Raw genomic sequence first — 26,768 nt, forward strand, 5'->3', positions numbered from 1 at the left:
CTTTGCAGAGAAGTTTTTAAATTTTATTTTATCATGAATGGATGTTGAATTTTGTCATATGATTTTTCTGCATCAATTGATATAATCATTTTTTCCCTTCTTTAGATTATTAATATGATGGATTACATTCATTGATTTCCAAATATTGAACCAGCTTTGCACTACTGGGACAAACCCCACTTTATCATAGTATATATTTTTTTATACATTGCTGGTTTTGATTTGGAATATTTTATTAAGGATTTTAATGTCTATGTTCATTAAAGATATTGGTCTGTAGCTGTATTTTCTTATACTGTCTGTCTGGTTTTGGTATCAGGGTAATTCTGGCCTCATAAAATAAATTGGGATGTGATCCCTCTTCTTTTTTCTGGAAGAGATTGTGGAGATTTGGTGTTATTTCTTCTTTATACATTTCATGGAATTTGCCAGTGAAACCATTTGTGCCTGATATTCTTTTTCAGAAGATTTTAAACTACATATTTAATTTTTTTCATAGTTTTAAGACTACTCAGGTTACCTCTGTTTTCAATTTCATTAATTTCTCATTTCTGTTATTTCCTTCCTTTTGCTCATTTTGGGCTTATTTTGCTTTTCTTTCTTTTCTTCTTTTTCCTAGTTTCGTAAGTTGGAAGCTCATATTATTACAGACTTTTCTTCTTTTCTAATATAAACATTTAATGGTATACATTTCCTTTTAAGCACCTTTTTAACTACACTGAAGAAAATTTGATATGTTGTGTTTTTATCTTAATTCAAAATGTTTTCTAATATCCTTTGAGACTTACTCTTTTGATCCACTGATTATTTATAAGGGTGTTGTTTAATTTCCAAGTGTTCTGAAATTTTCCCATTATTTTTTATATTAATTTCTAGCTTAATTCCATTAGGACATGAAACATACTTTGCATAATTTTGATTCTTTAAGTTTGTTAAGGTTTATTTTATGATCCATGATATGTTCTATGTTGGTGAATGTTTGGTTGTTTGAATATTGTGTTTTCTCTGAAGGGAGCCATATCTCTAAACTGGGCCCATTTGTTTGCTTATTCACTCAAGAGTCTTTCTGGAAGGTTGTCACTCACAGCCCATTGTTTCTTTTGTCTAGAATATCCAGGATGTGAGAAGTGATGATGAGGATGAATATGAAGAAGAAGAGGTTGAGGAAGAGGAGGAGGAGAAGGAAGAAGCCACCAAAGGCAAAGAGACAGACGGTTTGAAGAACAGCCTTGGGGCCAACAGGCACCTCATTCCCAATGGTCAGCATGGCTGTTAGCTTGAAGCCCGCATAGCTCCTCGCGCACAGTGCACTGCAAGGGCTGCTGGGAGCCGGAAGTGCTCCCTCCTCGCTTGCTGTGGCCTCAGGACCCACAGGGACCACAGATTTTGCCCTTCCCTCTTTCTAACCAGCACCTTCCCCCCCTCCTAAGATGTATTTAACAAAATGTTGTTAATTTGTGTTAAAATGTTAAATATAAGCATCCCCATGGATTTTACTGGAGTTAGGACTCAGATTTCAAAGATTTCTCCAGAGAACCCTTCCAGTTCTAATTGTTCCATTCATGAATTTAGATGTTTGGAGTCCACTTTGTTGTAGGCCTTCCCCTTCCCACCTTGCCTGTGCTCAGGATACTTTGGGAAGTGCTAAGTCAACCCACTTTTTCCAGGTGCGTTTGGCCACAGAGAGCAGCTCATTTCCCAAAAATGAGCTAGAGGTGGCAATGGAATGATGGTGGCAGGACCAAACTAGGGGGCCAAGCTTCCAGGGCTCACGGACCCCTTTCTGCCATGGGCAGTGTTTAAACCTTCCATGCCGTGTGCTTCGTCTCTCCAATGGGAATAACCAGACCTGCCCTGCCCCCTCACAGGGTTGGAATAAGGATCAAATGAGATAATAATGGATATGAGAGTGCACACTATAGGCTATGGTGTTGCTGTTACCTGACCCTCTTTTCACTGTGATCACAGTCCCGTTTGGGAGAGAAGCCTGGTGAAACTTGGCACTGAACAGGCCTGAACAAAAGGCACAGTCTTGAAGAATTCCTTTTAAATGTGTCTGGAAATACCTAAAAATGCAAGTACCCAGAAAGCTGTTTCCAGTTTATCTGGTAACTGTTTATTTGTTAGCTTCCCAAAGGTAATTCTCAAATCCCCCAGGTTCTCATCCCTCAGGCTCTATGGCCAAGGGGAGGGAGTTTGGGCCCCATTCCATCTTGTCCTTTGCTGATTTCTCACTTATTTCCTTTCTGAAAGGGACGCTTCCCTGCTGTGGCCCTGAGCCCCTCCTTCAGGCCAGCAGAGCTACCCAGCAGGCCATAGGGTCCACCTGGGGGCCTCTCTGGGGGCACTGGACCCAAGTCAGGTTGTTCCCCTAGCCACTATCACCCAGGAAGCCCAGTTTCTGGGGCATGTGTTTGAGCTCCTGATCCAAGGAGGTCTTGGAAAAACAAAGAGACTCTGTACTTTAAACCCCTGCTCTCCAACCCAATCAGAGTGCATAACAGTAAAGCAGAACAAAACAAAGGGCTGGAAAACACCCCCGAGAATGTCCAAGGACAGGTGCTTGAGTCAATGTCAGCTCCTGGGGCTGCCTACCTCTCTGGGAGGACAGGTAGGGGCTGGAGGGTCAGTAGCCACCTCTCGGCCCCCACAGGGATACATCTCCTGAGGCCAGCATGCAGGGCAGACCTCAGAGACTTTCTCAGGTTACTGACTGAGGAGAGGCAGAGCCTTGTAGAGGAAGAGCCTGAGCAAAATGTGCAACTTTTCCCCACCCAATCTCATATTTTTGGGTCACATTTTGCATCTTCATCCTGTTTTGCTCAGGGCCCGTATTATAAAGCCAAGTAAGTGGAAGCTAAGACTGTGGGGACTAGTAAAGCCCACACAGACTCCACCAATGGGGGCTGCAGCCTCTGGAGCACAAAGGACACTATACAGTAAAGGTGTCTGCTTTTTTTTTTTTTTTTTCAGTAAAAAGATGTTTTTAAAACCTTCAGGCTAAACAAAAACAAAAACCTTCAAAATTCTTTTCCAACAAAATCTCTTTTTGAGGAATTGTTAGAACAACAGAAAAACATGTGTCAGGTTTCTCTGCATAATATTTGCATTTATGAGTACAATAACATTATATGTGTAATGTATATTATAAATCTCAAATGCCTCCAGTCACTTTAGGGTGTAGCTGTTGAATTATTATTAATATTTATATATATTTTTTATTTTTGGTGAAAGATCACACTAAGATATTATTTTTATGTTCCAGTTAACAGACAGTTTTTTCCTTGATTTATTTTGGTCTTGTCTCTGTACCAAATAACTTCTTGCTTTAGGTAAAAAAAAGTGTTTAGTTGTTGCTCTATCCTCCAGTTCTTTTTTTTTCTTATTTGAACATCGAAGGTAAAATTGATATGCCAATTTCAACTATCTGTGATACAGCTGGAAACACTAAACTATCTCTTAAGAGCTAGAGATGCATATTTTGTAACATTTTTAGGGCTTTTGTGGTTAATTTTAAGGGTAACCTCTCTTTCTACAGGAAACAAGAGCTCATAGTATATACCAGATGACTTTATAAAAATGTAGTCCACCATGCCACCAGTATTATTGTAATGGTAATGACTTACAATAAAACAGAGACAGAGCCCAGCATGTGTAGTGATTGAGTAGATTCAGCACACACATTGTTTGGCTTCTTAGAGATCATTACTAGTCCTACTGAGTGGTGGGAACAAAGATTTGCCAGTCCTCTAGAAACACCCTGCAGGGAATCAGGGTGAGCAGTGAGAACAGAGCCAAGTTAGGACATTAGGGCCGCTGGCCTTGGGGTACCAGACACCAGACAGGAGAGGTAACGGATCGGGCCTGACTGGGGTGAGTCTCTTGTCTGTGCACAGTGTAGACAGACAGATGCTTGTGGGCTGGAGACTAACCTGGGTCACAGCACCTGAGCCCTGTAGCACAAGGCCCTGTAGAAGTGCTAAGTGAGGGGCATGGTCCTAAAGATATTTTCTCAGCCCCCTTTTCTGTACCTACCTTTCAAAGGTGGAGGAGGAAATAGGTCTATTGATGGTTCAACTGGCTGTCCATCAGAATTACCTATTGAGCTTAAAAACACACCTTGCCTGTTGCCTGCTCCACATTTAGATTCAGTACTTCTGGGGTAAGAAAAAGGAATTTGCATTTTAACCAAGTCCAGGTGCTTCTGAAGAGCAGTCAGGACTCTGTGTGACCTCAGTTGGTTTTATTCCTATTAGCAGTTTTATATGCTAATAAATGAGAATATACAATGATACAGAATATTTACTCCAAAATAAATTCAAATAAAATAATAAAGGAGAAAAGGAAACATGAGAGCAGTCAAGACAAATAGAAAACATTGTAAGAGTTTTACACTGGTTAGTACAATGGCAGTACTAATTACCAAATCCAAATTTATAGGTAATTACATCCAATGTAAGAAGAGAGTACCAGATCAGATTTTTTAAAACTCCAACTATAGGCTACTTACAAGAGATATGCTATAAATATATGCAAAAAGAAATGTTGAAAGTAAAAGGAGGGATAAAGGTATACCATGCAAACTCTATCCCCAAAAAGCTGACATAGCTATTCTAATATCAGACAAAGGCAAGAAGAGCTAGTGGGTATTAAGAAGAATGTTTCATAACAGTGAAAGGGATCAGTCCACCAGGAAAATATTTAAAAATTAAATCTGTATACACTGAATAATACACCTTTAAAATATATAAAGAAAAATTTTACATAATTAAAAGGACTAACAAAGTCATAATTGTGTTTGGGTGGTTTTAACACACCATTCAGTGTCTGATAGAAACAGCCAACCAAAAAGCAATAAGAATACAGAAGATTTGAACAATGAAATGAACAAAATTGGCCCAGATGACATATGTAGAGAGAGCACTGTACCCAACAAATGCAGGCACACTTTCTTTTCCGGTGCATGTGAACATTTACCCAAATTGACCACATGACAGGCCTTAAAACAAATCCCAAAACATTTCAAAGGTTTTAAATCATATAGAGTATGATCACTGATCACAGTGAAATTAGAAAAGAAAAATCACCTATTTTTAAGTTAAGTAATGCACTTCTAAATGTAGCAAAGAAGCAATCACAATGGAAATAAAACATTTTAAAATGAATTATAATAAAAAATAATGAAAAGTATGTGGGATTCAACTAGTGACAAATTTAGAGGAAATTTTATAATATTAAAAGCTTTTATAAGAAGGCTGATGAAAATTAATGATCTAAATGTCTCAAAAAAAGTAAAAAGGGAAATTAATAAAATAGGAAACAAACATATAATAGAGAGTATCACAAAACCAAAAGTTGGTTCTTTAAAAGAAAAAAATTCATAAAATCCTAGCAAGACTGATCAAGAAAGACACAAATAATCAATATTAGGAATGAAAAGGATCTGTCACTATAGATCAAACAAAGAACAAATAATAGGAGAATATCATGAGCAACTTTATGTCAATAGATTTGAAGATGTAAATAAAATGTGCAAGTTCCTAGAAAAATACAGCTTGTCAAAATGGGCACAAGAAGAAACAGATATCTAAATAGCCTTCTATACAAAACAATTAAATCTGAAATTTTAAAATATGCCCCCGCTTAAAAAAATCTTTAGGCCCAGATGGCTTATACAGTGAATTCTTCCAGTATTTAAGGAAGAATTAACAGAAGTATTACACAAACTTTTCCAGAGAAAAAAGGAAGGAACACCTCACATTTGTTTTACAAGGCTAGCATAATCTTGATACTAAAATCTGACAAGAGTATTAGGAGAAAAAGACCCAACAGGTATAGGCTAAGTCATTCATAAACATAGGTGCAAATTTTCTAAACAAAAGCAAACTGAATTCAGCAATATGTAAAGAAGACAGTGCACGGCAAACAAGTTGGGTTTATTTCAGGGACATGTGGTTGATTTACTATTTGAAAATCAATGTTATTAACCATTTTAAGAGATAAAGGAAAACCCAAATCTTCAAAAACCTTATGTAAAATTCAACCACCATTCATTAAAAAAAAAAAAAAAAAATTTCACAGAAAAGTAGGAAGGAATTTCCTTTATCTGATAAATAGCGTCTTCAAAAAGTGTAAAGCCAGTATCATATAATGCTATAATGGTGAGATATTGAGTTTTATCCCCTGGGATTATCACTGAGACAAAAATGTCCACTATCTTGAAGGAGGCCCATCATCCTGAATATATTCAACATTGTATTTTTCATCCCAGCCAATATAATATTTAATAAATAAATAAAAATTACAAGGCTCAAAAGGAAATAATTGTTACTACAAATGTAAATGCAAAAAATCCCTACACATTGTATGTGTGTGTAAATTTATACAGAAATGCCAAGGATTAAGACTGGCTAAGACAATTATCTGTAAAGGAACATATTAATGAATCAGATTAAATGATAATAAAGAACTTCTATTTCTCAAAAGACACCATTAAGAGAGTGAAAAGGCAAGCCATGGAGTTGGAGAAAATAATTGGCAACACTTATAACTGACAAAGGGCTCATATCCAGTATATATGAAGAGGTCCTACTCACCCTCCCCAAAATACTTACAACCCAATAAAAAAAATGAGCAGGCACTTAACCAACACTTTACAAAACACCATATCTAAATGTCCAATAAACATATGAAAAGGTGCTCAATCTCATTAATCATTAGAAAGACTCATAGTACCAAATGGCAATCACATGGAACAATGGAAACTCACACACTGTTGGAGGAGTATAAACAGTTAAAACCACTTTGAAAAATAGTTTGTCATCATTTCCTAAAATTGGACATATGCACATATCATAACCCAGTAATTTCACTCCTAGGTACATACCAGAAAGGCACACGTAAAAGCACCAAAAGAATGCACATGAATGTTCATATCAGCAATGTTAACAACTCTAAAGGGCACTTCCCAAATGTCCATCAAGAGTAAAATGGATAATTGTGGTCTATTTACACTACAGGATACTGTAGAGCAATGAAAATGAACCAACTAGTACTTGCAACAATATAGCTTCTTCTTACGATCTTAATGTTTTGTAAAAGACTCTAATGCAAAATGAATAGATGCTTTATGTTTCCATTTATTATAATGTTCAAAAACAGACAAAACCAATCTATGATGGTAAAAGTCAGGGTAGTGGTTACCTTGGAGAAGAAGAAAGGGACTGTGCCTGGATGGGGCCCAAGGGGACTTCGGGTACTATTGATGTTCTGCTTCTTGACCATGGTGGTGCTTCCATGAGTGTGTTCAATTTGTGATACATCAGCAAACTGTACACTTAGGATTTGTATGCTGTTCTGTATAGATACTATAATTTTTTGGAAGTTGTTATAAGGAAAAAGAAAAGGCTAGCTACTTTTAAGTTCTTACCTTTCTAAGACAGCTAATGTCCCAGTCTCTTCTTTTTTATATAAACTTTAATACCAAAAGTGTCTACCTTAAGATAGATATACATAAAAACCTATAATCTCACTACCATATAATCCCCATTGGCATTTAAAGTAGTACTAATAAGAGTGCATTTAAATAATGCAAAAATAATGTCTGTATCAGATGAAAAGTGAAAAACTCTCTGCAAAAGGGAAACACTCTTAACGTTCATTGTGATTCCATCCAGAAACATTCTTATGCCTATTTTAGCCTGAATTTGTTGTGGAATGCCAGCTCCCCAAACATCCCCAGTGCAGCCTGTTTTTGAGACGGATGGAGGTGATTGCCCATGGCAGTAAGACAGAGCACCTAGAGAGGACTGGCAATGCTCAGTGAGGGAAGGCCAAGGTCAGATTATTTTTGAGAATTTGAAGTTTGTTTTATGGGTCTTTCAACGCCAAGACTTAATTAAGATCAGCTAAGGAACATAACAGTTTAGGACTGGTGAACGCAGCAAGGGAAAGATTTTGAGGTGAAGGGTTCAAGGAATCATAAGTTTCTTATGCAGTAAACTATCTGTGGATGTTTTCTATTGAGTAGTTGATGGGTCTTGAGAGAAGGTTCTGAAATAAACAATAATTATTTGCCTGGCAAAAGTCTTCTAGAATCATAAAGTTATGCTAGTGAAGACAGTGGAATAGTCAAGTCATGTAAATGGGGACAGTGAGCTGTGTGGGGTTGGTGATCTGGGTTCGCAGTATACACTTACATTATCTATGTACATACTCATGTTACCTTTATCCATGAACTCTGCTATAATGTGCTCAGATGAGGGGGAAATGAAAATAGAAGCACCTCCTGTGTATTCCCCTGAGACTGTGAACACCCAGAGGGGGCATCTTTAACTAATTTGCACTAAGGCTCCATATAGGCAATTGGCAGCACTATACAATATACTTTTTAAACACAAAGATCTGCACTCTAAGTCTACACATGATCTTGTTCCTTGCTTTTTGCTCACCAATGCATTGTAGGGATCTTTCCATATTGGCACATATAGATCGCTTTTATTTCTGTAATCCTTAGAAATTTATCATCAAGTATTTAACCAGTCTCATATTTTTGGACACTTGAATGGTTTCTAGTTTTTAGCTCTTATAATATTGCCATGAACATCCTTCGGTGGAAGTGTCTAACCCAAGTTGCCTGGTTTAAAAATCCCTACTCTGTTACTTACTGTGTAACCTTGAGCAAGTCTCTTGATCTCTTCACCTTCAGTTTACTCATCTGTAAAATGGGCACAGAACCTTCTTCATTATGTCATGTTGAGGATTAAATGAGATGATCCACATAAAACGTTTTTCAGCCCACCTTCACATAATAAGCACTCAATAAATGTCAACCCTTCTAATTGTTCATAATTCCCATGGGGTAAGTTTCTACTAGTGAGATTTCTGCGTCAAGGCACATGCAGTTTTCATTTTAATAGATACAAATTGCCTTCCAAAAAAGGTGTACAAATTTAAGTCCTACTGACCGTGTTTGAGAGTAGCCATTTCTCTGAAATGGGAATCATCAACTTTTGACCTTTTCTCCAGCCTGAGAGATTTAATATCTTATTGTTGTTTTGACTTGCATCTCTTTCATGTGAATGAGATGGAACATTTGTGTTTCTTTTACTTGCTTACCCATTTTTCTATTGGGTTATTGTACTTTTCCTTAGGTTTCTATGAGCCCACTGTAAGGAGATTGACTTCTATCATCTGTAATATAGAATTTTCTGCTTGCCTTTGGTCTTATGATTTTATATGTAGTAATTTGGGGGAGTCCATTCATGAATTTTAATTTTTCCAGTAGTAAAATACATCAGTCTTTTCCTTAACAGTCTCTGGAGTCTGCTTCCTGCTTGGAAAGTCTTCCCTAAACAAAAGTATACGTAAAAAATCATTCATGCTTCTTTTTACAGCTTCCATGGATTCATTGATTCTCTGCTCCAGATGGTATTTATTTTGATGTAAGAAGTAAGATGAGAAGGGATTTGAGAAGGGATTTTTTTTAATGGTTGCTGGTTTTCCCCCAAGACATTTGCTGAATTCTATTTCTTTTTTCTTGTGTTTGAAATGCCACCCTTAAATTCCCATATGTATTTTGTGTCTCCTGCCTCTGTTCACTTTCCACTCTGTTTCACTGAAGTGCTTATCCTATACTATCCTGTTTTAATTTGAATAACTTTATAATAGGTTTTAATATGGTTGGGTCAGTGACCCATCTCTACTCTTTTACTTCCAAATTTCATTGGCCCATCTCACATTTTTATTTTATTTCCAACATTTGTTTTATTACAAACTAGAAGCCAGATGAATTCTAGAGTTTTTTGGTTAGGTTTCCCCCCAAATCTTGATGGTATGCTATTTTGAGATTGCTCTGAATTTATAATTAATTTAAGGGAGTTAAATTATAGTTTTGAGTCATCCTATCCAAAAGTAATGTGTGTGTTCCTATTCAGTTAAATCCTCTCTTATGTCTTCCAGTAGAATTGGGAGATTTTGTTCACATAGACCCTGAAAATTTCCTTTAAGGTTTATACCAAGGTAATGTATCTTTTTTATTATTTTTGAAAATATGATCGTTACTTCCTTTATATATAAAGGTATATATATACATATATATATATAATATTTAGAAAAGCTACTGATTTTTGTATGTTAGTTGTATAACCTGACACTCCACTCATGTTCCTAATAGGTTTTCAGCTCTTCTAAAATCAGGAATGGGTGTGGGTGTTGAATTGCCTTTCTTGGGGTGCTGATCTAGTAGTTGCTCTTTGCTCTGTTAATCTGATCATATTAGTTTCTTACTATTGGACTAGCCTGGCATTCAGGGAGCCAGCTCCTCTTGGTCACAATGTGTTATTTTAAAGTTTACTGACAAATTTCTTTTTTGTTGAATATTTTAGCATGGATTTTGTTAAAATAGTTTTCTACAGTTTTCTATTTTGTGTTCTAAATGTTTTTTGTATAAAGTGTAGAGTTGATAAAGAAAAATTTGGAGGATTCTTTCTTTTCTTGTTCCTTTTTTACTTTACTGTTTCACTTATTTTTTTTATTGTTTGCTCTGAGTATTGCATTCTACAGACATAATTTATCACTAGTTTTGATATTTTACAAATTTGAGTGAAGTGCGAGAATCTTATTTCCCTCTATGTCCCTTTACCATCCCCCATTATAATTGTTTTAAATATTTCCTCTATATACTTTGAGAATCACATCAGTTAATGTTAGAATTTTTGCTCCAATCCTCAAACATAATTTAGCAAAGTTGAACAGAAGAGACTCCATTGTATTCACCCATATCCTTTCTATTGTTTTCTCTTCTGTTCTGGAGTTCTAAGATTCCTTCTTTTATCGTGTCTTTCTGTTTCAAGGACTCCATTTAGACATTTTTTAGGGTAGGTGCTGATAATATTTTCTTATTTCTTTTACCTAAGAATATTTTGACTTTCCCTGCATTTCTGAAGGATATTTTCACTGAATATAGAATTATAGAATAAATATATAACTAAATAACTATCAAATTATAGTTATTTTCTTTCAGCAAGTGAAAACTGTTGTGTCACTTCCTTCTGGTCTTCATGGTTTCTTATGAGAAATCTGCTGTGATTTGAATTATCTGTCCTCTATTGGTAGGTATCATTTGTGCTTGCTGCTTTAAGAATTTTTCCTTTGTCTTTAGTTTTTAAAAGTTTGATTATGACTTGTATTGATATGAATTTCTTTGGGTTTATCCTGTATTGTGTTTGCTCAGCTTCTTAAATCTGTATGTTATGTCTTTTACTGAATTCGAGAATTTTTCAGTCAATATTTATTTGAATATTTATTTGAATGCTTTTTCAGCACCTCTCCTTTCCACCTGGGATTCCGATGACACAAATGTTAGCTCTTTCATTAGACTCCCACAGGCCCCTGAGGCTACCTACATTCATGGTTTTGGTTTTGGTTTTGGTTTTGGTTTTCTTCACTCTATTTTCTCTTTGTTGTTCAGACTGGATAGTTCCTACTGTATTAATTTCCAGATCATGAATTCTCTCCATTCTGTTGTTAAGAGAAATAGCATAAAACTCCACTGAGTTTTTAAATTTTGGTTAGTGTATTTTTTAATTCTAAGATTTCCATTTGGTTTTCCTTTATATTTTCTGTTACTTCAATGAGTGTTCTGTTACTTCAATGAGACTTTCTCATGCTTCCCTTTGTTTCAAGTATGTTTGTAACTGCTCCTTGAAGCATTTTTTAATTGAGAACTGCTTTAAAATCCTTGTCAGGAAGCAAATAATAAAATGAAAGTAGAAGTGAATAAAAGTGAAAACAAAAACAATAAGAAAAAATCAATGAAACAAAAAGCTGATTCTTTGAAAATATCAGTAAAATTGAAAGACTTCTTGAAAGACTAAAAAAGATAAAAAGAAAATATACAAATAATTAATATCAGGAATGATAGAGGTGCTACATAGACCTTGAATCTGTTAAAACAAAAAAAAAGGCAGTAAGAGACTACTATAAACAACTTTATTTCATAAATTCAATAGCTCAGAAGAAATGGACCAATTCCTTGAAAACTGCAACCTACTAACAACACTTAGCCAAGATAAAACAGATAAGTTGAGTAGCACTGTATTTATAAAAGAAATAGAATTTATAATTAAAAAGCTTTTTGGAGGGCTGTCTGTGCCCGTTATTTCTGGATCACCAGCTTCCCCAGCACCCACTCCTGGACACCTGAGGCAGAAAGAAAACTCAAGGAACTCACCCCTGTGTTGTTCCTTGGTCCTGCTGTCCCTAGCCAGCCTGACTTCTTTTCTCCACCTCTCAGTGTCTTCTTGTGCTTGTTTGATGTATAATATCCAGGGGTTATAACTGTACTTAGTGGGAAGAATAGGGAGAAGTGCATTTACTCCATCTTTTCCAGAAGCTCTTTCTTTTAATAAGTTTCTTCCATTTATATTTATTGATATAATATTTATGTTTGTTATAAATTCTCTTATTTTCAGTTTTTAAAAAATTTTTATTGGGGTAGAGTTGATTTACAATGTTGTGTTACTTTCTGCTGTACAGCAAAGTGAATCAGTTATATATATACATATATCCACTCTTTTTTAGATTCTTTTCTCATATAGGTCATTACAGAGTATTGAGTAGAGTGTCCTGTGCTATACAGTAGGTCGTTATTAGTTATCTATTTTATATATAGTAGTATGTATATGTCAATCCCAATTTCCCAATTTATCCCTCCTCCCCTTCCCCACTGGTAACCATAAGATTGTTTTCTATATCTGTGACTCTATTTCTGTTTTGTAAATAAGTTCATTTGTACCATTTTTTTTTTAGATTCCACATATAAGCAATATTGTATGATATTTGTCTTTTTCTGTCTGACTTACTTCACTCAGTATGACAATCTCTAGGTCCATCCATGTTGCTGCAAATGGCATTATTTCATTCTTTTTATGCCCGAGCAATATTCCATTGTATATATATATATACCACATCTTCTTTATCCATCCCTCTGTCAATGGACATTTAGGTTGCTCCCATGTCCTGGCTATTGTAAATAGTGCTGCAGTGAACATTGGGGTGCATGGATCTTTTCAAATTATTGTTTTTTCCAGATATATGCCCAGGAGTGGGATTGCTGGGTCATAAGGTAGTTCTATTTTTAGTTTTTTAAGGAACCTCCATACTGTTCTCCACAGTGGCTGTATCAATTTACATTCCCACCAACAGTGCAAGAGGGCTCCCTTTTCTCCACACCCTCTCCAGCATGTATTGTTTGTAGATTTTTTGATGATGGCCACTCTGACTGATATAAGGTGATACCTCACTGTAGCTTTGATTTGCATTTATCTAATAATTAGTGATGTTGAGCATCTTTTCATGTGCTTTTTGACCATCTGTATGTCTTCTTTGGAGAAATGTCTATTTAGATCTTCCACCCATTTTTTGATTGGGTTGTTTGTTTGTTTGTTATTGTGCTGCATGAGCTGTTTGTATATTTTGGAGATTAATCCCTTATCAGTCGCTTTGTTTGCAAATATTTTCTCCCATTCTGTGGGTTGTCTTTTCGTTTTGTTTATGGTTTCCTTAATTCTTCCCCCTTTCCTGTCTCTTGTAAAAAAAAAAAAAAAATTAATAAACAGAAACCACAATTAAATAGAGTAGGAGACCAGAAGGGGGAGCTCTCATGCCCTATAATGACAGCAGAGCCCAACAAGAAGAAAGACTCCTCTGACTTGTTAAGAACTCAGTCAATGAAAAGCCATGGATTCTTTGTTTATTAAAGCCCTCCCAACTTCCTTTTTCCCTCTCTAAAAGTGTTCTTATTCTCTTTCCTTTGCTGTGTATTTGAATGTGTCTTGCCCTGGTTGCAGACCCCCAATTCTCTGCTGATCCCAAATGAACTCATTTTTGCTGGAGAAATATCTGGCAGTCTATTTGCTTTAGGTCAATGCTTTTCCATAGGTATGATTTTGCAGTGCCTGTGGATATGTGTTTTCCTTCTGCTAATTTGGAAGTTTAACAGTTGTGTTAGGTTTTCTAATTATTATTTTTATATATATGTTATGTAGGAGGTGATAATTTCATATATTAACTAGATATCAGATATTCCCCTAGTTCTAGTCATGTTAGAGCTGCCTGTTCAGGGTGGCCCAGGCCAGAGGCTATAGGGTAACACCTGGCTCTGGCAGGGCCCTGAAGAAGCTTAGTCCTTCCATTTCCACGTGAAATGTCTTCACACACAGAGTGGCTGAGAAAGGGAAGGGAAATCTGGTTCAAGTTTCTAATAGGGAACCCTTGGTGTCTACCTAATTGGGGAGGTGCTCCTTTAGAAAAAGAGGGGCTCACTGGGGTTTACTAATAGATATTTTTAAAATAATATAAATTGGGTATTTTGCTTATATTTTACTCAATCCACAACCACTTAGGAGTACTTTTGTGCAACTAGGTTTGGTTTTCTACTGGACACCCCCATATGTTCTGGAATTACAGAAGGGAAACGAAAGCCCCGAGGGAGGCCTGGGGATTCCCACCAACTCTACCTGGAGCTGGTTCCACCCACTGCCTACTGACTTTGGAGAAGGCAACACTTTATCTTTTCATCTTCCACTACCTCCAACAAGAGGAAGATTTTGTTGAACTTTACTTTCTGTACCTGGCATTAGGAAAACAATAGTCTGTTGCTGAGGATCACTGCAGGGGTGAATTTTTAATGAGAAGACCTAGGAGAAGGGGCTTGCCCAGTACTGCCTGTCACACTTGGTGCCATCTGGGTGCCCTCGTGTACTTTTTGGTAAAGGACTCAGCCACCTTGCTATAGCAGCATGGACCTGGCCAGAATACAGGATTGGTGAAGTCCGTGCAAAATGTATGACGTTTTCCCACTTGAAATTTGAATAGGAACCCCCACACCTTCCCATCAAGGCCTGGCTCTGAATGTCCACACTGCAAGCAGGCTGCTTACTTTGGCAGTTTTCTTGGCTCTCCACCACCCCGCTCCACCCAGTGATACCATCTCCCCCTCAGAGTCTCATCTGCTGGCATTCCTGGATTCCTGAGGACAGCCCTGGCTCAAGTCCAGAACTTGTACGCAAGTGAGTGACTCAGCCTGTCTCACGCAGTGAGCAAAGGCTTCCGGTTCAGAGAATGTTAAGCAGTTGCTAAGTAAATCTGTCCTGTATCCCAGAGAAGCAGGACCCAGCTCTCTCCTGGGCTGTTGTCTCAGCTGCCTCCCCACACAAAAGCTGTTGCTTTAAAGAGGAGGCCCTTTGCCAAGATGCCAAACTCTCCTTTGTCCCTGCAAATAAAACTTTCCACTAGGTGGCCTTCAAGTTCCTGTTAAGGAGAAGAGGGGAAAAAAAGACAAAATCCAAATTTTAATAGAGAGAGAGAGAGAGAGAGAGAGAAAGCAACAGAGAGAGAGGGAAACCAGAGAGCCTCAACCAGGGCTGCTCTGGGAAGACACCAGTCCCTGAGCAGCTGATTTGGGCACCCAGCAATTAGTCTGGGATTTGGGACAAAAAGAGCTTGGCCAACGATTCTTCTGGGCTGGGCATCACCTAGCATGTCCTATTCCCACTGGTCTCTGTGGGTGGTGGAAAGGTGCCCTGGACTTACTGTATGGCCTTACTGTATGGCTAACTGGCAGGGCCTGGGCCTGTGCTTGGTCTTTCATGGGTGCCCTTTCTCTTCATGAAAATGACATCAGTGCACAAAGTGATAGGACACACTGGGCCACATCGCTGGGCTTCTTCTGCACCAGCTCCATTGGGTTGAAACAGACTTGAACACATCCATCTTCTCCCCATAGAGGCTCCTGGCTTGGGGCTCAAGTCCCTCCCTATCCCAGGCTTTCTGATGCTGCACTTCTGAGGAAGGGGAACGCCTTTGTAACGTTTACATTGGGGCCCTAGAATATGAACTTGATCTTGGAAGACAGAACTCAATGTTTCTCCCCCGCAGTTTGCCAGTACCACTGAAGGGTCCAGATGCTGCCTGGCTTTGTATCCAACACACTCACGAGTGGGAGCCTTTAACCCTCCCAGCCAAGACATCCTCTGCCTCTACAGAGGAATCTGTCCTCTTGAGCATCTGAAGACAGCCATGCTGGGGTCAGGTCAGAGATCAGAGGACAACAAGTCAGATGGCAAGTTGGCCAGTGTGACCCAAGAGACTGTGCAAGTGGCCAACAAGTAAAGGCTTGGGAAGGCCAGGCCCACCCGTAAAAGTGTTGTTTCGAATTTGTTACTGAGGTTAAAGTACTGAAGTGGCAGGTAATTTATTTTTTTTTAATAGAGTTGATTCAAAATTATTTATATAATTTCATCTATGACATTTCACATAATTTCATCCAAATGATGAATTCCATTTCATCAGTCTGCAGAAAGGAGACAGGTGCTAACAAAGAGCTGGCTGAAATGCACAGGGCATGGTTTCCAGAGTCGGGCAGACCTGTGCTGGAGTCATAGCCCCACTTATGAGAAGTGCAGCCTAGGGAAGCTTCTTCATCCCTCTGAGCCTCAACTTCCTTCTTTGTAAAAACGTCTTCCTCTGAGGTATGTTGCAAGGTTTAAATGAGATCTATTTTGAAGCACCCAACACAGAAATGTTACTCAGCAAATACCAGCTTCACTTCCAAAATACAGGCCAAAGTCACCCAACTTGTAAATGGCAGGGCTTAGAGTTCAATCTGTACTTTTGGCTGATCTCCAAGAACCAGTGCCTTTTGCATTGATGTAATTAAAACAATGAGGCCCACTTTGTGTCAGTCCAGGGGGTTAAAATGTACAGCGAGACAGACCCCTTCCCTGCTCCTGCTGAATCTAGGGGACGAGGGACAAGGAAACAGGTGTTTCAGTCAGAGCCCAGTCAGGAAAACATAAATCACATGAGGTATTTCAGACAGAGGGGATTTAATGCAGGGAATTGGCTATACAGGTGTTGAAGGGCTGAGAAAAGCCAAAAGGGAGCACTGTTAACCAGGGATAATAACTGCAGGAAGCAGAGGTGAAGGCTTTTCCAGAATGCAGGTGCCTAGAGGAGGGGCCCCATGGATCTAATGCATGGATTCCTGGGGGGCTGGCTCTGCACAGCTGGCCCCCAAACTCTGGGTCAGTTGCAGGGCCTGGCAGCTGCTGCTTATACCACTGAGGAGACGAAGACCCTGCGACTGGTGCTGGGACCATACCCTGTTTGTCAACAGGGCACCACCAGGTTGTTGCTGGCATCTCTGAGGGGCTCAGGTGTACCTGATGCTAAGTGCTAGGGCCCTGGCTGTGAGCTTCTGCCAATAGAAGCTGGAAAATAGGAAGGAATCCCCTTCTCACTTCCTTCTGTGTTCCAGTGCCTTTCTAACTGTTCCTATTGGCATACCTAACAAGAATCCAACTGGCAAGGGGATTTGGGACAGAGAGTTTGTAGAGAACAAGCCCCAGACCATGGAGCAAAGTGTAGAAGGAGGAACTGAAGTTGAGACATAAGATATAAATAAGCAGCACAGTCTATCCCTTTGGCAACTCAGCACCCACACATACCCTTATACACATATTTAAAATTCCATACAACAATAACATCATGCTTCTGCCTAACAAGATGCAACTGGAAAAGAAGAGATAAAAATTAGTATAGAGATTGGTTCAAGATGGCGGAGTAGAAGGATGTGCACTCACTCCCTCTTGCAAGAGCACCAGAATCACAGCTAACTCTGAACAATCATCAGTAGGAAGACACTGGAACTCACCAAAACAGATACCCCACATCCAAAGACAAAGGAGAAGCCACATGAGATGGCAGGAGGGGCAAAATCACAATAAAATCAAATCCCATAACTGCTGGGTGGGTGATTCATGGGCTGGAAAACAATTATACCACAGAAGTCCACCCACTGGAGTGAAGGTTCTGAGCCCCACGTCAGGCTTCCCAACCTGGGAGTCCGGCAATGGGAGGAGGAATTCCCAGAGAATCAGCTAGCGGGATTTGATTGCAAGACTTTGACAAGACTAGGGGAAACAGAGACTCCAGTCTTCGAGGGCACACACAAAGTAGTGTGTGCATCAGGACCAAGGGGGAAGGAGCAGTGACCTCATAGGAAACTGAAGCAGACCTACCTGCTAGTGTTGGAGGGTCTCCTGCAGAGGCGGGGGGTGGCTGTGGCTCACTGTGGGGACAGGGACACTGGCAACAGAAGTTCTGGGAAGTACTCCTTGGCGTGAGCCCTCCCGGAATCCGCCATTAGCCCCACCAAAGAGCCTGTAGGCTCCAGTGCTGGGTTGCCTCAAGCCAAACAACCAAGAGAAAGGGAACTCAGCCCCACCCATCAGCAGACAGGATTAAAGTTTTACTGAGCTCTTCCCACCTGAGCAACACCCAGCTCTACCCACCACCAGTCCCTCCCATCAGGAAGCTTGCACAAGCCTCTTAGATAGCCTCATCCACCAGAGGGCAGACAGCAGAAGCAAGAAGAACTACAATCCTGCAGCCTGTGGAATGAAAACCACATTCACAGAAAGATAGACAAAATGAAAAGGCAGAAGACTATGTACCAGATGAAGGAACAAGATAAAACCCCAGAAAAATAACTAAATGAAGTGGAGATAGGCAACCTTCCAGAAAAAGAATTCAGAATAATGATAGTGAAGATGATCCAGGACCTTGGAAAAAGAATGGAGGCAAAGATCGAGAAGACGCAAGAAATGTTTTACAAAGACCTAAAAGAAATAAAGAACAAACAAACAGAGATGAGCAATACAATAAGTGAACTGAAAAATACACTAGAAGAAATCAATAGCCAAAAAACTGAGGCAGAAGAACGGATAAGTGACCGGGAAGATAGAGTGGTGGAAATCACTGCCATGGAACAGAATAAAGAAAAAAGAATGAAAAGAAATGAAGACAGCCTAAGAGACCTCTGGGACAACATTAAACCCACCAACATTTGCATTACATGGCTCCCAGAAGGAGAAAAGAGAGAGAAAGGACCAAAGAAAATATTTGAAGAGATTATAGTTGAAAACTTCCCTAACATGGGAAAGAAAAAAGCCTGGACTACTTGGGTAGTCCAGGAAGTGCAGACAGTCCCAGGCAGAACAAACCCAATGAGAAACATGCCAAGACACATAGTAATCAAACTGACAAAAATTAAAGACAAAGAAAAATTATTGAAAGCAGCAAGGGAAAAATGACAAATAACATACAAGGGAATCCCCATAAGGTTAACAGCTGATTTCTCAGCAGAAACTCTACAAGCCAGAAGGGAGTGGCATGATATATTTAAAGTGATGAAAGAGAAGAACCTATAAGCAAGATTACGTCACCCAGCAAGGATCTCATGCAGATTCGATGGAGAAATCAAAAGCTTTACAGACAAGCAAAAGCTAAGAGAATTCAGCACCACCAAACCAGCTCTACAACAAATGCTAAAGGAACTTCTCTAAGCGAGAAACACAAGAGAAGAAAAGGACCTTCAAAAACAAACCCAAGACAGATACCAAAAACAAGAGGAACAACGAACCTGCAGCCTGCGAAAAGGAGACCCCAAACACAGTAAGATAAGCAAAATGAGAAGACAGAAAAACACACAGCAGATGAAGGAACAAGGTAAAAACACACCAGACCTAACAAATGAAGAGGAAATAGGCAGTCTACCTGAAAAAGAATTCGGAATAATGATAGTAAAGATGATCCAAAATCTTGGAAATAGAATAGTCAAAATGCAAGAAACATTTAACAAGGACCTAGAAGAACTAAAGAGGAACCAAGCAATGATGAAAAACACAATAAATGAAATTAAAAATACTCTAGAAGGGATCAATAGCAGAATAACTGAGGCAGAAGAACGGATAAGTGACCTGGAAGATAAAATAGTGGAAATAACTACTGCAGAGCAGAGTAAAGAAAAAAGAATGAAAAGAACAGAGGACAGTCTCAGAGACCTCTGGGACAACATTAAATGCACCAACATTCGAATTATAGGGGTCCCAGAAGAAAAAGAGAAAAAGAAAGGAACTGAGAAAATATTTGAAGAGATTATAGTTGAAAACTTCCCTAATATGGGAAAGGAAATAGTTAATCAAGTCCTGGAAGCACAGAGAGTCCCATACAGGATAAATCCAAGGAGAAACACGCCAAGACACATATTAATCAAACTATCAAAAATTAAATATAAAGAAAACATATTAAAAGCAGCAAGGGAAAAACAACAAATAACACACAAGGGAATCCCCATAAGGTTAACAGCTGATCTTTCAGCAGAAACTCTGCAAGCCAGAATGGAGTGGCAGGACATATTTAAAATGATGAAGGAGAAAAACCTACAACCAAGATTACTCTACCCAGCAAGCATCACATTCAGATTTGATGGAGAAATTAAAACCTTTACAGACAAGCAAAAGCTGAGAGAGTTCAGCACCACCAAACCAGCTTTACAACAAATGCTAAAGGAACTTCTCTAGGCAAGAAACACAAGAGAAGGAAAACACCTACAATAACAAACCCAAAACATTTAAGAAAATGGGAATAGGAACATACATATCAATAATTACCTTAAATGTAAATGGATTAAATGCTCCCACCAAAAGACACAGACTGGCTGAACAGATACAAAAACAAGACCTGTATATATGCTGTCTACAAGAGACCCACTTCAGACCTAGGGACACATACAGAATGAAAGTGAGGGGATGGAAAAAGATATTCCATGCAAATGGAAATCAAAAGAAAGCCGGAGTAGCAATTCTCATATCAGACAAAATAGACTTTAAAATAAAGACTATTACAAGAGACAAAGAAGGACACTACATAATGATCAAGGGATCGATCCAAGAAGAAGATATACCAATTATAAATATATATGCACCCAACATAGGAGCACCTCAATATATAAGGCAAATGATAACAGCTCTAAAAGAGGAAACTGACAGTAACACAATAATAGTGGGGGACTTTAACACCTCACACCAATGGACAGATCATCCGGACAGAAAATTAATAAGGAAAGACAAGCTTTAAATGACACAATAGACCAGATAGATTTAATTGATATTTATAAGACATTCCATCCAAAAACAGCAGATTACACTTTCTTCTCAAGTGCACACAGAACATTCTCCAGGATAGATCACATCTTGGGTCACAAATCAAGCCTTGGTAAATTTAAGAAAATTGAATCATATCAAGCATCTTTTCCAACCACAATGCCATGAAATTAGAAATCAATTACAGGGAAAAAACCATAAAAACACAAACACATGGAGGCGACACAATACATTACTAAGTAACCAAGAGATCACTGAAGAAATCAAAGAGGAAATAAAAAAATACCTAGAGACAAATGACAATGAAAATACAATGATTCAAAACCTATGGGATGCAACAAAAGCAGTTCTAAGAGGAAAGTTTATAGCAATACAATCTTACCTCAAGAAACAAGAAAAATCTCAAAAAAGCAATCTAACTTTACAGCTAAAGGAACTAGAGAAAGAAGAACAAACAAAACCCAAAGTTAGTAGAAGGAAAGAAATCATAAAGATCAGAGGAGAAATAAATGAAATAGAAACAAAGAAAAGAATAGCAAAGATCAATAAAACTAAAAGCTGGCTCTTTGAGAAGATAAACAAAATTGATAAACCTTTAGCCAGACTAAACAAGTAAAATGGACAACCAGGAAGAAATGGACAAATTCTTAGAAAGGTATAGCCTTCCAGGACTGAACCAGGAAGAAATAGAAAATATGAACAGACCAATCACAAGTAACGAAATTGAGACTGTGATGAAAAATCTTGCAACAAACAAAAGCCTAGGACCAGATGGCTTCACAGGTGAATTCTATCAAACATTTAGAGAAGAGCTAATACCCATCCTTCTCAAACTCTTCCAAAAAACTGCAGAGGAAGGAACACCCCCAAACTCATTCTATGAGGCCACCATCACCCTGATACCAAAACCAGACAAAGATACTACAAAAAAAAGTATAGACCAATATCACTGATGAATATAGATGCAAAAATCCTCAACAAAATACTAACAACCAGAATCCAACTACGCATTAAAAGGATCATACACCATGATCAAGTGGGATTTTTCCCAGGGATGCAAGGATTCTTCAATATTTGCAAATCAATCAATGTGATACACCACATTAACAAATTGAAGAATAAAAACCATATGATCATCTCAGTAGATGCAGAAAAAGCTTTTGACAAAATTCAACACCGATTTATGACTAAAAACTCTCCAGAAAGTGGCAGAGAGGGAAACTACCTCAACATAATAATGGCCGTATACGACAAACACACAACAAACATCATTCTCAATGGTGAAAACCTAAAAGCATTTCCTCTGTGGTCAGGAACAAGACAAGGATGTCCACTCTCACCTCTATTATTCAACATAGTTTTGGATATCCTAGCTATGGCAATCAGAGAGGAAAAAGAAAGAAAAAGAATCCAAATTGGAAAAGAAGAAGTAAAACTGTCACTGTTTGCAGATGACATGATACTATACATAGAAAATCCTAAAGATGCCACCAGAAAACTACTAGAGCTAAGCAATGAATTTGATAAAGTTGCAGGGTGCAAAAGTAATGCACAGAAATCTCTTGCATTCCTGTACACTAACAACGAAAGTTCAGAAAGAGAAATTAAGGAAACAATCCCATTTACCATTGCAACAAAAGGAATAAAATACCTAGGAATAAACCTACCTAAGGAGGTAAAAGACCTGTACTCAGAAAACTATAAGACACTGATGAAAGAAATCAAAGATGACCCAAACAGGTGGAGAGATTTATCATGTTCTTGGATTGGAAGAATCAATATTTTGAAAATGTCTATACTACCCAAAGCTATCTACAGGTTCATTGCAATCCCTATCAAATTACCAATGGCATTTTTTTTACAGGACTAGAACAAAAAATCTTAAAATTTGTATGGAGTCACAAAAGACCCCAAATAGCCAAAGGAATCTTGAGGGGAGAAAAACAGAGCTGGAGGAATAAGACTCCCTGACTTCACACTATACTACAAAGCTACAATAATCAAGACAATATGGTACTGGCACAAAACAAGAACTATAGATCAATGGAACAGGATGGAAGGCTCAGAGATAAACCCACACACCTATGGTTAACTACCCCAAAGGAGGCAAGGATATACAATGGAGATAAGACAGTCTCTTCAATAAGTGGTGCTGGGAAAAACTGGATGGCTACATGTAAAAGAATGAAATTAGAACACTTGCTAACACCATACACAAAAATAAACTCAAAATGAATTAGAGACCTAAATGTAAGACCAGGCACTATAAAACTCTTAGAGGAAAACATAGGAAGAACACTCTTTGACATAAATCCCAGCAAGATCTTTTTTGACCCACCTCCTAGAATAATGGAAATAAAAACAAAAATAAACAAATGGCACCTAATTAAACTTAAAAACTTTTGCACAACAAAGGAAACAATAAAGAAGATGAAAAGACAACCCTCTGAATGGGAGAAAATATTTGCAAAAGAATCAATGGGCGAAGGATTATCTCCAAAATATATAAACAGCTCATGCAGCTCAATATCAAAAAAACAAACAACCCAATCAAAAAATAGACAAAAGACCTAAATAGACATTTCTCCAAGGAAGACATACAGATGGCCAAGAGGCACATGAAAAGATGCTCAACATCACTAATTATTAGAGAAATGCAAATCAAAACTACAACGAGGTATCACCTCACACCAGTTAGAATGGGCATCATCAGAAAATCTACAAACAACAAATGCTGGAGAGGGTGTGGAGAAAAGGGAGCCCTCTTGCACTGTTGGTGGGAATGTAAATTGATACAGCCACTCTGGAGAACAGTATGGAGTTTCCTTAAAAAACTGAAAATAGAATTACCATATGATCCAGCAATCTTACTACTGAGCATATACCCAGAGAAAACCATAATTCAAAAAGACGCATGCACCCTAATGTTCATTGCAGCAGTATTTACAATAGCCAGGTCATGGAAGCAACCTAAATGCTCATCGACAGATGAATGGATAAGGAAGATGTGGTACATATATACAACAGAATATTACTCAGCCATAAAAAGGAATGAAATTGCGTCATTTGTAGAGACGTGGATGGGCCTAGAGACTGTCATACAAAGTGAAGTAAGTCAGAAAGAGAAAAACAAATATTGTATATTAACGCATATATGTGGAATCTAGAAAAATGGTACAGATGAACCGTTTTGCAAGGCAGAAATTGAGACACAGATGTAGAGAACAAACGTATGGACACCAAGGGAGAAAAGTGGGGGGCGGGGTGGTGGTGGGATGAATTGGGAGATTGGGTTTGACATGTATACACTAATATGTATAAAATAGATAACTAGTAAGAACCTGCCATATAAAAAATTAAAGTAAGAAAAAAGAAGACAGTATAAAATACACCTTATGTGGGGGAAAATTTTGAAACAAATGATTCATCAGTATAGATAATTTCTACAAATAAATAAGGAAAAGATAACAAAAAATTGGGTAAAAGACTTAATATAGGCACTTCAAGCCCCCTATTCTTGTTAGTTTCGTTTAATGCATCACACACATACTTAGAAAAGAACCTATAAAAGGCTTTGATTTAACTTCTAATACATGAGAAAACTGAAGCCCACAGAACTCTCGGGATTGATATTTAGCTAGAATTCTCACAGAACTCAGGAAAGTGCTGTACTACAAGATTATAGTCTTGGGAATTTCCTCGCATCCAGTGGTTAGGACTCCGCTCTTCCACTGCCTGGGGTCCGGATTCAATCCCTGGTGGGGGAAATAAGATCCTGCAAGCTACAGGGTGCGGCCAGAAAATAAATTAAAATTTTATTATAAAGGAAACAGTTCAAAGCAACCAAATGAAGAGACACGAAAGACAAGGTCTGGGAGAGTCTCAGAGTTTCTGTGCCTATTCCCTGTGGAATCAGGGTACTTCTCCCTCAGAGCACATCAGTGTGTTCACCAACCAGAATGCTCCACTGAACTTCGGCATCCAGAGTGTTTACTGAAGACTAATTAAATAGGCATGATTGACTGACTCACTGGCATGGAATTGAAGTCAGTCCCCAGTCATTGTCCCCTTCCCAGAAGCTGGGCTGGCTCAGAGCCCCAACCTTCAAATCACAGGTTGGTCTTCCTGGTGACCAGCCCTCATCCTGAGTCATCTCATCTCTTAGCAGAAACTCAGGTATGATCTAAGAGGCTCATGAATAACAAAGACACTCTTGTTACCTGGAAAATTCCAAGGATTTAGAGTCTCCCTACCAGGAACCAGAGCCAAAAGCCAGTCATCTTTTTTATTATACAACAGTAGCAGACGGAATTCATTAGAAAGTCTCTGATCAGAGCCTGCAAGCTACACCTGATATTTCGAGGAGAGCAGTCACTTCTCACGCTGACCAACGTTAAAACATCTTTTGCTTCCTTCCACAGACTGAGCAAGTGGAATAGCAGAGCCAGGAACCTCTTACATACATGAGAGAAGACTGCTGCCTTTTCAGCGGCAGAGAAATTTCTAGGACTGGCTGTCCCCTACTGAGATCAGTGTCGTGTATGTACCATGGCCCGCATCTCCTGCTCATTTGCCAGTCTCCTCCCACTGAACGGGTGGGATATCAGCACACATTTGGACCCTCCTGAGTGACCTGCTTCTCGAGTACAGCGCTCTTGATCCTAATTACATGCACAGCCCTGTGGAGAAGGAGCCCAGAGGGGATGTGTGCTTTCTATTAAAAGTGCTCTGGTCCTCATCTTTTCTTACCAGATTCCAAACTTTGTTTTCAAAGGGAGGGTTTAAAAATGGGATTCTGTAAGCAAAATTGGGCAGTTTTATCTTGCAGTAGGTTGTCTGTACATGTTCTAATGTTTTGTAGAACACTTGTACCTGTTTAAATGTATTGATGTGGATAATATTAAATATCTTAACTATTTAAATAATTCATTGTATTGTTTCTGAGAAGTTGAAGAATTACCACATACATTTACAACTTGATGACTTTTGTATTTTTCAGAATAAAAGCTTTTTTTTTTTTTTTTAGAATAAAAGCTTTAAAGCAAAAAAAAAAAAAAAATCAGCTTGTGTTGTAGGTATTATTCTTGTCTATATATTAGTATTCACTACACATAAAATGTATTTTTCTGAAGAATGAAAAAAAATTAGTATAAACACACACACACAAAGAGCAAGCAAGGAAGACATATACACAGTGCTATAATCCTCATTGCAGTGTCTGGTCATGGGTCCATTTTTCATAATTTATTGTTTCCTTAAAAAGTTGGGATATTTATCTTTTTCTATTCTCTGGAAGGGTCTGTGGAAGACTGGCATTGGACCTTTTTTGGATGTTGGTTGGAATTCTTTGGTGAATCCACCTAGGCTTGGCTTATGCTTTTAGGAAAGTTTTAAATAATGGATTCAATTTTCTTTAATAATTATAAAACTCCCCAAATTTTTACATATTAATATATCTAATATTATTGTATATTTTACTAGTAATTTGTCATTTCATCTAAATTTTCAAATTTATTGGCATAGAGAAGTTCATAGTATCTTCCTAGGACTCTTTTTAAATCTGTAGGGCTTCAGTGATATCTCTTTTTCATACACAGTATTAGTTATTTGTATTTTTTTTTTCTTGATCAATCTTCCAAGGGTTTAACAATGTTGCTAGTCATTTCAAAGAATCTACTTTGGCTTTGTTGCTCATCTATATTATATGTTTGTTTCTATATCATTATCTACTACTATTTTTATAATTTCCTCTTGTAGTTG

General features: G+C 38.1%; 1 protein-coding gene across 1 annotated transcript in view; it reads left to right on the top strand.

Annotated features, from left to right (window-relative positions):
* CERS3 (ceramide synthase 3) overlaps window positions 1–26,019 on the top strand; it is a 141,776-nt gene extending 115,757 nt beyond the window's left edge. The window contains exon 12 of the mRNA XM_082386845.1: window positions 1,109–26,019. Within this exon, the coding sequence (XP_082242971.1) occupies window positions 1,109–1,276 (168 nt within the window). The 3' untranslated portion in view covers window positions 1,277–26,019. The remainder of the gene's footprint in view (window positions 1–1,108) is intronic.
* Window positions 26,020–26,768: the final 749 nt, after the last annotated feature.

Source organism: Balaenoptera borealis (assembly GCF_965194805.1).
Source record: "Balaenoptera borealis genome assembly, chromosome: 3".
NCBI lineage: Eukaryota > Metazoa > Chordata > Mammalia > Artiodactyla > Balaenopteridae > Balaenoptera > Balaenoptera borealis.